Genomic DNA, 15,011 nt, shown 5'->3' on the forward strand with positions numbered 1-15,011 from the left:
TTTTTGATGTATCTCATGCTGCTCTAATTAAAAGGTAAATACTTTTAACAAGGTAGATTTTTTTTTTTTTTTTGTAGTGTGTGTTTGAAAAGGTGTTGCTGCAATTTCCAGATAGCATTTGAACTCTGCCTCGTTGTTAAGAGCCACTTAGCGCTGACTAATCAGAAATACCTGGATCAGAATTGTAATCTCAAAACATTTATTTTTTATGATGTAGTAGAATAGTTTTCTGCTTACTCTGGAGGGTCAAGTATGAGCTGATTCCTCATTTCTTTGACATGTTTAATATTTGGGAAGATCCTCTGCTGTTATTTAGATTGAAAAGCCCTAACTGTGGTGTGGGTTAAGTTTAGTGCAATCACAGAATGAAGAGAAAAATCATTCCTATTCTATGATACAATTGTACATGCAGTAAAAAATTCTCTTTTCAAAGGCAGGCCTGCTACATTGCAGAAGTAAAATTCAGTTTCAATTGAGTGTAATGYGTTACACTTTAGTGAAAATGATGCCTTAAATATGACATGCTCAGAATATTAGAAATGTTTATGGTTTGAAGTGCCTGGTTTGGCTACTGAAACACAGAAGGGGAACCAGTAAGGGTTTAGGTGGAGCTGTACACTGACCATTTTGTAAGATGACGTGCCACGATGATTCTCCTTTGGCAGAGAAGACTGCTGTTGGTTACCCTCATCACTTGAGAGGGAAATGCTTCAGCTGTGGGAGACTATTTTATTTCATTTAACGATTTCTTCTTCAAGTTATTGCTGTGAACTCACAGGAAACTTTGATATMCTTGCCAGTCACAAGACACTTAAATGCATCCTCTGGGAGGTGAGGGGCTGCTGAGAGTAATTCATGCAAGGAGCAGCCTCTTCTGGGGGGTCCCACTGCTCTGCAGTTATGGGAGGAGACAGTTAAGTCTTTTACAGCCTTAATTTGAATAGCAGTTGGCTGAAATCCTTTATCTCAAGCCTCATATTGTATTAGATAGTGACCAGGAAACATCGGTATTTATATTGCCAAATTGCAGTGATTAGTTTAGTATTATTCCTAGAACTGCAGAGTGTTCCTACATTACCACACTTCTAATAAAGCATTTATTGCGTAAGTGTTTTGGTTTGTATTGCTCAGAAAAACTGAAATCTCTTTTCAATTACTTGTACATATTTAAAAAAAAATCATTAAAACGTACAAGGTCTATTACTYTTTTCCACGCAGTAAGGAAGGTGATACAGTTTAGGCTGAAGTTAATACTGTTTCTGAACTTTCATCAGTTACATTTGACAGAAAAAAACTAAATACATCTGGTTTGCGTTCACCAGACATCAGGAGGAGTGAATAAAAACTCTGAAGTTCRTTATTTATAGCTATTTACAAATATTTTACTTTAAAAAAATATTTGGAACAGGAAAGAGATTATTTTCTTTAACTTCTCTAAAAGTTTTATTTTCCCTCACATACTGTGCCAAGCAAGAGTCTTATTAAATTTTCCAAGTTCTCCAGGACATAATAGTTGAATGTTTTTATGTCAATTAATATTGACAGGAAGTCAGTTTGAACAGCATTGGAAAATGGAAGTAGTTGGCAGAACTAGCTAATTTCACTGAATTTCCTTTTGCTAAAAATATCTTTAAAAGAAGCTCTCCTTTTGAGATACAATGAATGCTTGTTTGGCCATATTTTAGAATTGATGGTGACTCTTGTCCTTTAACCAAAAGGGCTTGAAAAATATGAATAACCTTTTGAAACATATTTAGCTTCCTCTGTAGTATATGTAATTGCACTCATGCCCACCAAAAGTTGACATACATGTTTGACTTGGTATATGTGAGTAACCCCTTCAGCTTGAGTGATCTGCAATAGAGATCATGTAGAACAAGTTGCTTACATGAAGTTGAGCACTTAATTTCTTTTTAGATACAATTAAAGCTACTGCGGTGAAGATAGTGAAATGCGTGCAGATTATTTGGAGCACTTGTACTGCCGAGCTGCTTTCAGCAGTGCTAATCTCCAGCAGTCTTTCCTTTCGGAGGCTCTTTCAAAACCTCCTCCAGCTGCTGTGCACATAAGAAATGAAACAAATCTCTTGGTGGGTCCTAAATTTGATTAAATGGAAAGCTCAAGAGAGCAGCAGCCCTTCGAGTATTTTGCACTTCAGGGACTCGGTGAGGAGCAGGAGCTGTTCTGGCACTGCTGCACGTCTGTTGTCTGTGTATGATCGGAATTCAGAAACTGTCTCAGCTCTTGATTCTTTGTGTTACCGTTCATAATGAAAACATGTTGTCAAGCATTTCAGGCTCCCACCCTTTAGTCAGCTGTGTTTTTGCACTGGGAGTCATTACATTTCCTATTGCTGGCGTTTTACAAGCGTGTAGATTATACATTGCTGGGAAGTTTTAAATATAATCTAACGAGGTAAGTAATCTTGAGGAGAGGTCAGATTAATGGATGTAAAAAGCCTGTGGAAATCTTAAGGATACAGTAAAGAACTGGCTTGTGCTGCTTTAGAAAACTCAACTGTGCAGAAAATTTCCAACTTTTTTTGAACAGAGTTGTTCAGAACACATGAACTGGAGGTGATGTTAGATTTTTTTTGTGTGTGAAGTGTTTTAAAATTTTTGTTTGTTTGTTTGTTTGTTKATATTATGGTGTTTGTAGCACAGTTTGTGATGCTGTAGCAGTAATGAATCAGGTGGAAGGACTGAAAGGCAGCTCCTGAGGCAGGTTCTCTTTTGAGTGCTGTTACTAAACAGCTTGATTTGCAGCTGGGGTAAGGTCCTTCTGATCATMTTTAAATAGATTTTCTTTACCTTTTTWAAAAAAAAWRAAKGWRKRTATATATATATGGAGCAAAGTGTGCATCTCTGTGTTCCCCGTGCACATGTTTATATTTGACGGTAAGCATACATAGTGTGACCACAATTAAAAATGGTTACTCGAGCTTTGCTAAAAAATGTTTGTATTTATAGTACTTGCTGATGACTTAAGTATGCAAAATATTATTTAATTGATTTTGATTACAAGCTTCATGAACTTGTGCAGAAGCTGGAATGCCAGAACAGCCACAGAGGTTTTAAGAGCATTTAAACATAGCTCAGGTGGCTGGGAAAACAAGGGACCTTTCTTCAGCAGTGGATGCTGGATATCAAAGCTAAGATATGGACTAAYATGGAGACATGAAATTATTGTTGCCATTGATAATTTAATTTTCTTCCCCAAAGATACATTGAAAACCTCTCCAGGGTATTCAGAATCATGAAGTTCTTGGGTATGTATGTGTTTTGAATTGAAACATGAAGAAAAGCTACCTTCCAAGATGCATGATGATTTTGTAAAAATATAAATGGGACTTTATAGATTTCAGACATCTGTTTACTGATTAGGTTGCACCGTAGCCATTGAGGGGGAAAATTCAAGATATGGTAAAGATACATTGTGTCCTACTACCAAGAGCAGTTCCTTCACAACTTTGCTTAAATTGAAGCATAATTATTATTTCTTCTGGGCTTTCAGCTGACTTTTTGATAGGTTTATTTTAAAAATCCTTGTGCTTGGGTCTTCAAAGCATGTGAAACTGGTGAGAACGTTCTGCTCCACATTAAAAGCAGAGACCTGTGGTTCGGAGCTGGTCAGAAGAAAAATCTCAAGGCAAAGTGTTTGTGTTACCGAAGCATATTAGATTTCAGTGTGGATTGAACTGAGATTCTTTTGTGCTGAAACAATAAGCCTGTACAGGTTTGTTTGAAGAGTCAGGCACTTAAAATYATAGCAGATATTTACTGGCTGATTAAACATTGAGGGAAGAGAGAAYAATCATGTTGATGACCAGAGGGTTACACTAAGAACTAGGTAAGATGTAAGATGGTGACTCAAATGTAGAGCTGAAGGCAGTATTRTGTTTAAGAATTGTAATTTTTCTTCCCTCGTGTATATTAATTAGTATAGTTTTGTACTACAGTGGGTCTTATGAGCAATACGTGTAGTATTTTTGGTTTAGCCTTGGGGTTTTCACTGACATTTGAACAGAAGGACAAATCATTAACCTTAGTGAGCACAGTCTTGATGTAGAAACACTCAATATTTAACTGGAAGTTTTATATTTACACTAACTTTGGCTTCTCTTCTCTCTRTGTTCCAGAAATACTAATAGGGAGCATTTGACCTGATCTCTACAGCTGAATCTCCTGATACCAGGATTAGGAAAGAGTGCCTTCAGAACCAATATGTAGCAAATGGGTGTCACACCTCTGAAGCTCCTCCCTYGGTTCAGCACTTGAGGGTTTTAAGGATCCTTGTTGCCTCAGCATTGAATTKTTCTTGTGGACTTCAGAAACGGATTTCATGTGGTGCTTGCTGAACGTTGAGTCACCATGAGCAGTAATCTAGGAAAAGAAAAGGACTGTAAAGAGAAGGATCCAAAAGTCCAGTCGTCTAAAGAAAGGGAGAAGGAGGCCAAGGCCTCTGGMGGATTTGGGAAAGAGAGCAAAGAAAAGGAGCCTAAGACCAAAGGGAAAGATGCCAAAGATGGAAAGAAGGACTCCAGTAGCACGCAGCCTGGGGTAGCTTTTTCAGTGGACAATACGATAAAAAGACCTAATCCTGCCACAGGTACTCGCAAAAAATCCAGCAATGCTGAAGTGATCAAAGAGCTAAATAAATGCCGGGAAGAGAATTCTATGCGCTTGGACTTGTCCAAGAGGTCTATACACTTGCTTCCATCAGCTATCAAAGAGCTCACGCAGTTAACAGAACTTTATTTATACAGTAACAAACTGCAGTGCCTACCAGCAGAGGTGGGCTGTCTTGTGAACCTGGTGACGCTGGCTCTGAGTGAAAACTCACTCACCAGTTTACCTGACTCTCTTGATAACTTGAAGAAACTGCGCATGCTTGACCTGCGGCATAACAAACTGCGAGAAATCCCCTCGGTGGTGTACAGGCTAAGCTCCCTCGCCACTCTGTACCTACGCTTTAATCGTATAACTACTGTGGAAAAGGATATCAAAAACTTGTCAAAACTCACCATGCTTAGCATACGAGAGAACAAAATCAAGCAACTACCTGCTGAAATTGGTAAGTGATCATATTGACTGGAAGTGTGATGCTGTTTCTATGTTCACTTTGCAGTTCAGTTAATTATATGTAAACTGTACTTCATTTCAAGCTATAAAAGTTACGCTCTTTCTTCATGATATTGTTCCACTGTTACCTTGAGAATAGTCAGTATCTTGTATCTTTCTTTTTAAACAACAAAAGCCCTTTTTCTTCATCTGTGATCTCAAAATCAGATGTATCTTGTTTTCATCTTTGCTTTGTGCTCTCTGTCTTGAGAGCCCAGATGGTTTAAAAAAGAAAGAGATACAGGGGCTTTTTTTATTTTAAGATTTTTTTACAAATCATTTATTGATTTGTAAAATCAATATTGATTTGAACTCTTCCAAGTTATAAACACATTATGGGCATGTTACAGAGGGGTGTGACCACAGTAATACAAGGTAGACTGGGTAGCTACATGCTATTACCATGAGCAAGCTGTTGGGTGCTGTAATAGTTAATCTTCTAGGTAAATGATTTCTGCAAGTCTCTGCCTTTTATAAGTCATGAATATATTAATACATGGACTCTGAAGYGACCAAATGTTGTATGCATGGCTGATGATTTTTACGACTTTGAGATGAATAGTATTTGTTTTTCCAAACATTGTTACAAAGGTTTGAAAGATGGTGAAATAATATGAAAATGCCTTATTAATTTAAATGGTTTGTTATAAAAATTGTGCTGGACTAGCTGTATATAAGGAACTTCTGAGCTGTTCCTTTTATGTTCCGCTTCATGGAAAACTTTAGAACACTGTTCTCAAGCCATGTTTGAACAACATGTGCCCCATAAAAGTCAGATTATTTTATCAGTAGGGTTTTATTCGTGTATCACTGKTTTTTAAAATGCAAGCATAGTTCAGCACTTTTAGAGGGAGGTGGAATATAAACCTCATGCAATTAAGAAATTACTTTGACTTTCTTCAAGTGTGAAAAAAACCTTGTGAAATCCCTTGTAACACTSTCAGTAATAATCCCCATGCCCTGTTTCTAACAGCTGGTGTGGGACTTTTTCGTGTTGTCCAAACCAGTGTGTGAGTGTGCTGTTACTGAAGTGTCTCCCTATGGTCACTAATTTTGCRAAGCTTGGGAAATGCTCATGTTTGTATACCTGATAGATTTTTCTCAAGCCAGCAGTGTTTGCTCTTTATCTTGCATGTTGATATGAAAGATACATATTCTTGCTGGCAGGAGCTCCAGGACATGCCTGAARCTGCTAATCCACTACAGAGAGCTTTGTCCATAGTAACAGGAGTGAAGAAATGCAGTGGTACTGCCAGTTGTTGGTTTGAGTCTTTGGCTCCCCGTGGTAGCTGGGGATGGATTCTGCTGGAGCCACAGGAACACTTTTTTGCTAGGAATGACATGGTTGATATGGTATGTTTTCTGGTCCACATGATTTTTGAGTTGTCATGACCATCTTGGTAATACTTTGAATGTCCCCTGGGAGAATGACAGAATTGCARTTTTCACCTATTTTGACACTTCAGTTTATGTTGAAGAGCCTCGTTGAATTTTATAATGGTAAACAAATTGTACTGGAAACCATGGGGCTGATGTTTACAGAAAGCCCAGCACATTGCATGTTTCTACATTCACTGAAGAAATTGTGCCCAATTTAACTGGTTGAGCTGTTGTACAGTTGTCAGTACTGTACCTGGTTCTGTTTGTGCCTCAGTTATTAGGTGTAATCTAGCAAAGAACCATCTTCTGAGGTTCAACTGGGGACAGTGCTGCATAAATTTGAAGTAATACTAGTAGTAAGCAAAGAGAAAACATGTGAGATGTTGCATCCTAGTGTTTGGTGYTGYGCTTAAGAAACTTTTCTTAGATATRTTTGACACTGCAGACCTTGCTCTTGCTGGAACCTCTTTGTTTCTTTAGTTTGTTGAATATGGTTTACATTGAAGTATGTAATGYCTGTATGTGTTTGTTCACAGTAGTCTTGAAAGAGATCATATGTAACCGCTTCATGGGAAAATTAGTAKGTACTTGTGTCATGAACATCTGACTTGTTTCTTTCTTTTGTATTCTTTTTATTGTCTTGATATGCATACAGGCAATGTTCTCAGTCCTCTGTCAGACCCTAGCTTGAGAACATTAACTACTTTACYTCTGTCTTTGTATCCAGCAGTTAGTCCTGCCTTTATTTGTATTGTGATAATGCTCRTGTTCCTTGTTACGGGTCAGCACCTCATTGTGGAAGGCCTTTTAGAAGCACAAATGCAAGACAACTGTCACTCTTATGAAGAATTTCAAAGGGAAATCATCATGTTCAACAGCACCCTTCTTTATTCAAAGTARATTTGTCAGACTAGGTTGCCTGAAATTGAATCAGCTGAAAAATAAAATTAATTCATGTTTAAGTAACACAAATAATTTAAACTGCCAAGACACATAGAACAAGCATTTGAAAATCTTTTTCATCAAAGGGTAAAACCAGATAAGATAGTTTAATTTATGTAATTGATTTCTGGTAGCTGAGTTTCATTTTACTTTTTTTAGTGAAATATTTGAGTTGAAAACACAGCTGAAAAATGAAACTGCTGAACTGTATTTCTGACTTTCCAATGGAATTTCTRTTTCTTTAAACACTTACTATTTCTCTACGTTTCACATACGCACTTAAAAAATTCTTTCCCTTTTAAGTCTCTCTTTTTAATCCTATGTATGTCTTACCATGCTGTATCTAAATACTATAAACTAGCAAGCACTCATATTATCAGCTTGTAAATAACACAGAAATTTTTGTTGCTGCTGAGCAGGAAATAAAATGAAGCCATTATCTTTTACAAAGCAATATCATGCGGAGCATTTCAAATTCTTTTTAAAAATGCCCCATTGTTCTAAGGCCTAAGGCTCACAATGGCATGCTAGTGTGCTTGTTCATATTTTTAAAAATTCAAAGCTTATGTAACCCACTGACTTGTCCAGTGAGGAAGAGTCTTGCAGCAGTTAACTACGATGTGCTTCTGTTGCTGATCTGGTGCACGCTGTGCAAAGAATCTGGATTTTCTTTACTTTGTCTTTTGGAGGTGGATGTGTTACAAAAGATTTGTCCTGGACAAAAAGAAAATTAAACATCCAGACTTCATTTTGAAAAATGTTACTTTGCTGTTCCCTGAAAGAGGGATGGCGTTCAAGTCTTACCCTGGTGCTACAGACTTGTGAGGGCTTTCACTATTACTAAACAAAAATTTTCAATTTTGTAGAAGAGTAAATGGCTTTCCGACTTCAGGACCTTGCTGTGTTAAAATAAAGGGTCACCTGATTTGTAAGCAATCATGCCATTTAATTACTTTTTTAGGAATCTTTAGTCTCCAGCCTTATAAACTTTATTTTCCTTCTACTCTCATTGAAATGAATTTAGGGACTCTTAAGTGCTCTGACACTTGAGACCTTTCTTCCACTACCCAGTATGTCTTTGAGTAGCTGATTTTTGTGCCTGTGATGTTCAATTCTTCTTAGATGCAGTAGTTACCCTCTGTTGCTTGCATTTGGTCTCAGGTGTCCTGGAAATGGCTTTACAGATGTTTGAGGAAAACCTGGAAGAGGTGAACCTGCCAGCTCTGAGCTGCTGGGAAATGAGCTAAAGTTTTATTCTGTTTCACACTTAAAATTGTCTTTGGTAGTTAGACAACATAAACTTATATTAGGTGACTACACTTGAAGAAAAGTTTCTTTGCATATAAAACAAGCATTTTAGTGAGAAAGAGGAAGTATTATTATCTATAGTTATTAACAGGTGTGTGTGTTTCTGGTCTTTTTTCCTCTCAGAATTAAGCATCTCTCATTCCAATTGCTTTATTATAGGTAAACTTTATTATAGGTAGGTACCAATCAAATAATTTCTGCTGGTCATTTATCAGACTTCTCTTAACAGTTTTCTAGCAACACCTATATTGCTTCTACATTTTGAATGCCATTTGAAATTGTTTCAATTGACTGCATAGTAAGCTGAGGTCTTGGTATGCATTGTTGTGTTTTCCAATATAAACATCTTTGTTTGAATAAGATGTAAAAAATACTTAAATACTTTGTTTTGGTTTGGGTTTTTTCATGTTTAGCCAAAAGCTCTGCAGGTGATTCAGTGGGAGTTTTTATGAAATGGATGTGCTGATGTGTAACAGCTTCATGATGCTGAAAGTGGCAGTATCCACTCCCCTCCTGGCAGCTTCCCAGCTGCTACTTTTGTTCTCTAGTACTTTAGGTGTAGTTGAAGTCGGTGTAGTTTCAGCAAAGCCTGGAGCTGGTGTGGGAGGAGGAGTGGGAGAGCATGAACTGKAGCAGGGAGAGCAGGACTGAGCTTTGCCCACACTGAGCTGGCATCAGCTGGGCTGCAGCTCACTGAGAGCCTCTCAGCCCTTGTTGTACATAAGCATGTCAAGTGCTGCAAGGGCTCCGAGGAAGGGTGGATTACTGTCTGCAGAGAGACATTGAAAATGCAATCAGATTTTGTTTTCAGAAATTTTGCATCAGATTTTGTTTTCAGAATCTTTTTCTCCCTTTTCCTGCTGCTTGCCATGCCTTGTACCACAAAAGCCAGTGTAGCTTGTTGGAGTCCTGGTAGCATTACCTCAGCCACACCTTCCTGATTTATGTGTAGTGGTGAGAATCCATTGATGGAAGTTTCTTGAAGGCAAAACTACTCTGTGTTGCTCTTTGTGAACCAGACATTCTTACAAATTGCATCCTACCTAAGAGTGGTGGTAAATTGTTTCAGAGTGCATCTTGTCCAGCATCCTGGTGCTGACTCTAGCCCTAAGCAAACATGTGCATAGAAACAGAGTAAGTTTATATATGAGGCTTAACCTGACTCCTTGCCCACATCCAGCTATTTTTGTATCAGGGATTTCCTGAGTGGTGCAGCTTGTTTCTTTAGTAATTCTCAGTACACTCGCTCCTCTTCCAAAGGCCTGACCATTTTTTTCCTTTAAACTCCTATAACTCCTTTCATCCTTAGGAAGGTCTACAAGTTCGTTTTGAATGCTGTTTCTGACGAAAAGGTCAGTGTTACGCAAATGTTGAAAATACAAACGTATTTGTATCCACACACACACACACACACACACTCACACAAATACCAAGGGAAATGCTGAACTTACCTGTTCACCTGGCTGCTCTGTCTCTGGTGGCACCCATGAAATAAGACTCAATGGAAAGGTCTCCATGTGAAAGCTTTGCCAAAAGACAATCTGGAGGGATGCTTGTGGGGACAAGTTCACAAGGTGGACACCATCTTCATCTCCTTATCTAGTAAATTGCCCATTCCACTGAGATCAAAAAGTTGAAGATTAGAATGGAAGAATGTGAATGCTTTGGTGAGTCAGGCAGTCAGCACGAGAAGGATGAAAAMCAGAGGAATTGTCTTGGGATGAGGCCAAGCAAATGTTTCAGTTTGCAGGCTGTTACTTAAGCAAGCCTTTTGCATTTCTCGTGTTTGGAGTTTTACTGCATTCCTCCATGTTTTGTTGCAGGAATTGTTTTGCACAATCAAGTTGATAATTTTTTTTTGCAAAGACAAGGTTGTATCTTATACCAGTTTTGAATATTTTTCTTGCGCTACCACACGCAACTTCAACAGAAGTAATATTGTCAACGTGGTTGAAATTACATTTACATAGTTTCTGCAAGTTTCTTGAGACTCCAAATATTGTGTTTTCTGTCTGTGAATGCAACTCTTATTCTGGGGAGAATCTGGTCAGGGCTGTTCTGCAAGGGAAATATTTTTAGAATGTAATTCAGGGAATCTGCCTACACCAGACTTGGAATGCCTTTGAGACTCTTCAGTTCTTCTCTTCCTCCATCTACCCAATATTTAGATCATTTGTGGTTTCTTCACTGCTTCGAAACTCTTTCTCATAACACTTGCACCTGTTTTATTTTCAGTAGTATAGACAGTRGACCAGATGTGTGCAGCCACATTAGTTCAGGTCTGCTCACTCCATGCTAAATGTGGTGTCTCCTTTTTGAGCAACTTGTTACTTGCAAAGCTTTTCAGTGATGCTCTGAWTTTCATTTYCCTTTTTTTMTTTTAGCAGACCTGACAATATAAATATTTATTTACATTATTTGTATCTAAGATCCCCTTTCTCTGTTTCATCAATTTCAAAAAAAGTTGTGTTTCTGGGTTTTACTGGTGTGGTGATGTCTGCAAACAGTGGTTGAGAATATTTTTATATAGTTGTATTTTAATGTGATAAAAACATGAAGTTGTGAACAGTAATGGAATAAATATAGGCATTGATAAATGTGTGTTTCTCCCTAGAAGTCAGAGGTAATGACTGCTTGTTTGATCCAGTTCTGGTGGTTTTCTTGAACTGCAGGAAAAGTGTAGAAGTCCTTTAGATCAGCTTCAACTTTTGTATGTGGGTTCCTATGAAAGCTCTTGTGGCGATGCAGTTTTGTCTTGTCAGATAGTCAAATTCCTCCTGATTACATTTTCTTCAGACTGGCTTTAGGATAATGATAAAGTAGTCCTGCCTTTCTGATCTGCTTGCAGAGCTTACTGGGATGATGCCCCAAGTGTAATTCCAGTAAATACTGACAGTTTGTTAGAAGTCCAGGGGCTTTTTCTTCTTCTTCTTTTTTTTTTTCTTTTATAGTCAATGCTGCAATTATTTTAACTGTTTGAATACTTTCATAAGTACTGAACAGAGGGAAATAATCACTTCCCTCAGGCTGCCCTTGATAATGTAGCCTGGGAGGTGGATAGCCTTTAAAATCTGAGAGCTTGTTCCTCTCAAAATGGACAGGATCCGGATGTTACCCCAGGCTCAGCATCACCAGCACCCCTGGTCCTTCCCTGCAGAGCTGTTTTTCACCTCCTCGTGCAAAGTTGTACCTCTTTACAGGTTATTTCTTGCTAGGTGCAAGACTTCGCCTTTGTCTTGGCATTCAATTGAGGTTCCACTGTCCACCTCAAATCCTGCCTTGAGCTCTTGCTAAGACAGTTTTTTCTACATTTTGCATGTTTGAGATGTTGTTTGAACATGTTTACAATTTTGTTTGTATTTGTTGCTTTCAGTTTTAAGCAGTAAGTGAAAAGTATTCGCTGTTGTGTCTTGTTGAAGCTTGTTTTAGAGCACAGTTTGAGTCTTAACTTTGTATTTTTGAGCAGTTCTCGTGACTAGATCATCGTGTGCATTCTGCAAATTGTGAATAGTACTGCTGTGCATGTTTCTTACTTATATGAGTATTTTAACTTTGGTAGATAAGTCATGCATGACCATATTAAAATTTTATTCCTTCTCCTCAGTAACTCTTCTGTGTAAGTTGCAGTTGTGTAATAATAATTCAGAATTGCTCTGACTGCTTACCTGTACTTTTGGCAACTGAAAAGCAGAACAAAGAGCTCAGGCTGTCTCTCACAGTGATGTACTTGGATCACATAGAGAGGCAACAGATTCAGAAACTGTAAAATTGTTTTAATTTTCTTTTCTAAAATCAGCAAACTTGTTCCAAAGAATTTTTATAGACTGAAAATTCTTTTTCCTTTTTATTTTTTTTTCATTTGCCAGCAGAGAACCAAATGAAAGAAGAATAAYTATCAAAGTTATGGGACCTGTTTGTAACTTTTTCCCAGCATTGCTGATTTTGGTTAATTAATACTTACAAATTAACTTACAACCAATGTTCTGACACACCAGCYTGAAGTCCCACTAATATTTGCATTCTCCTCTTCCTTCTAGTTTCCATAATAGTCTTGATCCTCTTGCTGTGTCATCTGGCCTAGGGTTTATCATGTTGTGAAGGATTTCATAATTTTCAATCTGCTTAAGCATGGGCAGGCCCAGCATTAATCCAGTAGAAAACAGGCTACATTGCAAATTGTGTTTGCCATCCAAGAGTCGTGCCCACTGCCTGAATTAGTGAGAGGAGACACTGAAGCCTCTTTGGTATTGACCTATATGCTCTCTCCAACTGTTAATTTGTATGTACTTTAGTATTTTTTTAAGTAAATTTTTTTTTGTGTTTTAAATGGCCAGAAAGAACTTTTCAGAGTTTYGTAAGTCAGGGCATGTAACCTGGCCCTCTTGTCATAACAGGCTTTCAGAGTTGGCCATGAAATGGGACTGTAATTCTGCCTCATTATAATGAAAATATTAGTCATTTCATTGTACTGGTTTTGTTTAAGCAGGTATATTTAGCTTTGTCATRCTATAACATTTACTCTTTGTGTGTATGAGAGCAACTGTGAGGTGATTGCTCACCCCACGTTTTTTTAAGGATTGTTGAGGTGAATACTTAGCTGTGTTTTTAACAAGTTTTTTTAAATGGAAGGTGGTTGGAGTCTTCACAAACGAGCTTCTCTGAAAAATGCATGTGAATCGTGTGATTTTTTAGAGCCTTTTAAAACGCAGATTTTTAAAAACTACATGCTAGGGTGTAACTGACTGTTTGTTGAAGGTTATTTATAGAGAAACAGTTTCATGTTTTTCAAATGGGCATTGCTCCTACTTTAAAATCTTTTATTGTCAAGCCAGCTAGTACATGCAATTCCTGTCGGCTTTCTTGGCAGGCATTGAGCTTTAATTGCTTTTTTTTCCTTTGCAATCACAGTGCAATATAGTAAAAAAGGAAAAARAAGGCAAAAAACCTTTTTTGCCCCCAAAATAACYAACTCCAAACCCGAGCACCTTCCTAGTTTTTTTTTTTAATTGTTGTGAGGGTGTTTATCCCTTCAGTGCAGTTGCAAGTAGTCCCTAGAGAATCCTTTATTCATTACTGTGGGCCTTAGAACTTGTCTGTTTTGGACATTACTTGTGGCAAAAAAGAGTTCATTTTACTTGTGTTAGTATTTCCCTAAAGTAGTGCTTGCTTTATTGTCATGATTTTGGGTGTTTGAACAGTATTTTAGTGAAGTGATGCTGGAGTTTTCACATGGTGAAAAGGAATGGGTTTTTCTTCAGGAAACTGCTTTCTGGTTAAGGCTGATTTTGATCTGCAGCACATTTYTAACTGACTTATTTCTGTTAAATCAAGATAAAAATGGGTTTCAGTAAATTTTATGTAGTACACCAAAAAAATGCATATGTTGATTCTTTTACTGGGAATAAGATTATGAGCTTCTCACTCATTAGACWTTTTTCTTTCTGTACCTGAAAGAAAACTTCTTGATTTTGAAATACGCTTCTTAGCCTGGCAAAGCAAAAGTTCCAGATTTCAGTTGTATCTTGGTGAAACTTATTCTCATATTTTTTCTATTTTGAGAAGCCTTTCCTCAGTTCGACTGCTGCTGTTCAGACAATAAGAAGGACACTTTCACTCACTGAACACCAGCTCCTGGGAAGAGCATTATGCAGCTGGCCTCCAGTTTGGCMTCTTTGTAGTTGCAGATCATTATTTGTGGTGTTGACTGTCTCTGCCATGTGTTTGTGCTGGTGTAACCCCTGACAGAGCTGCTGTTGTGACAGTGCCACGCACAATGTGGCCATTCACGGGTCGGTCACTGCGGTCACTGCGGCGGGCGAGGAGCTGCCCTTGCTGTGTGGCTGCTGCTCTGGTGGCCACGCTCGCCGTGGCCAGAGCCCTTCTCAGCAGTGCTGGTCATGGTCACTGAGCTGTTCCTGCTACCCCGAGAACAGAGAGCTCCTCGCCCAGGAGAGCAGAGCTGAAGAGGWGACAGGGCAGGTGGTGCTGGTCGGCCACAGGACACAAACAGCACTGGTTTGTAAGGGTTGGACCCTTTCATTTCCTTCATTTTCACTCCTCTGTTTTCCTACACYTGTCCTTCTAAGCTACATTGATCTCTCCCTTTCCCCTTCCCTAAAGATTCCATAGCAGCTGTTCCCATCCCAAGTTGCTCTTCCCTTTATCTTACAGTAGATGTTCAAGCCCCACATGAGTAACAGCCCTCAGTCTGTGAGGTGCTCTGAAGAGCCTTTGCGTTTCCTCACATTATGGGTCTCGTGT

At 38.3% G+C, this 15,011-nt stretch overlaps 1 protein-coding gene across 1 annotated transcript in view; it reads left to right on the top strand.

Moving 5' to 3' along the window:
• The first annotated feature begins 4,111 nt into the window (after nucleotides 1–4,111).
• Nucleotides 4,112–15,011, top strand: part of SHOC2 (SHOC2 leucine rich repeat scaffold protein) — a 35,018-nt gene continuing 24,118 nt past the window's right edge. The window contains exon 1 of the mRNA XM_057380606.1: nucleotides 4,112–5,073. Coding sequence (XP_057236589.1) covers nucleotides 4,371–5,073 — 703 coding nt within the window. The 5' untranslated portion in view covers nucleotides 4,112–4,370. The remainder of the gene's footprint in view (nucleotides 5,074–15,011) is intronic.

This window comes from Malurus melanocephalus, unplaced genomic scaffold (genome assembly GCF_030028575.1).
Source record: "Malurus melanocephalus ecotype Western Australia unplaced genomic scaffold, MMel_1.1 scaffold_463, whole genome shotgun sequence".
Lineage (NCBI taxonomy): Eukaryota > Metazoa > Chordata > Aves > Passeriformes > Maluridae > Malurus > Malurus melanocephalus.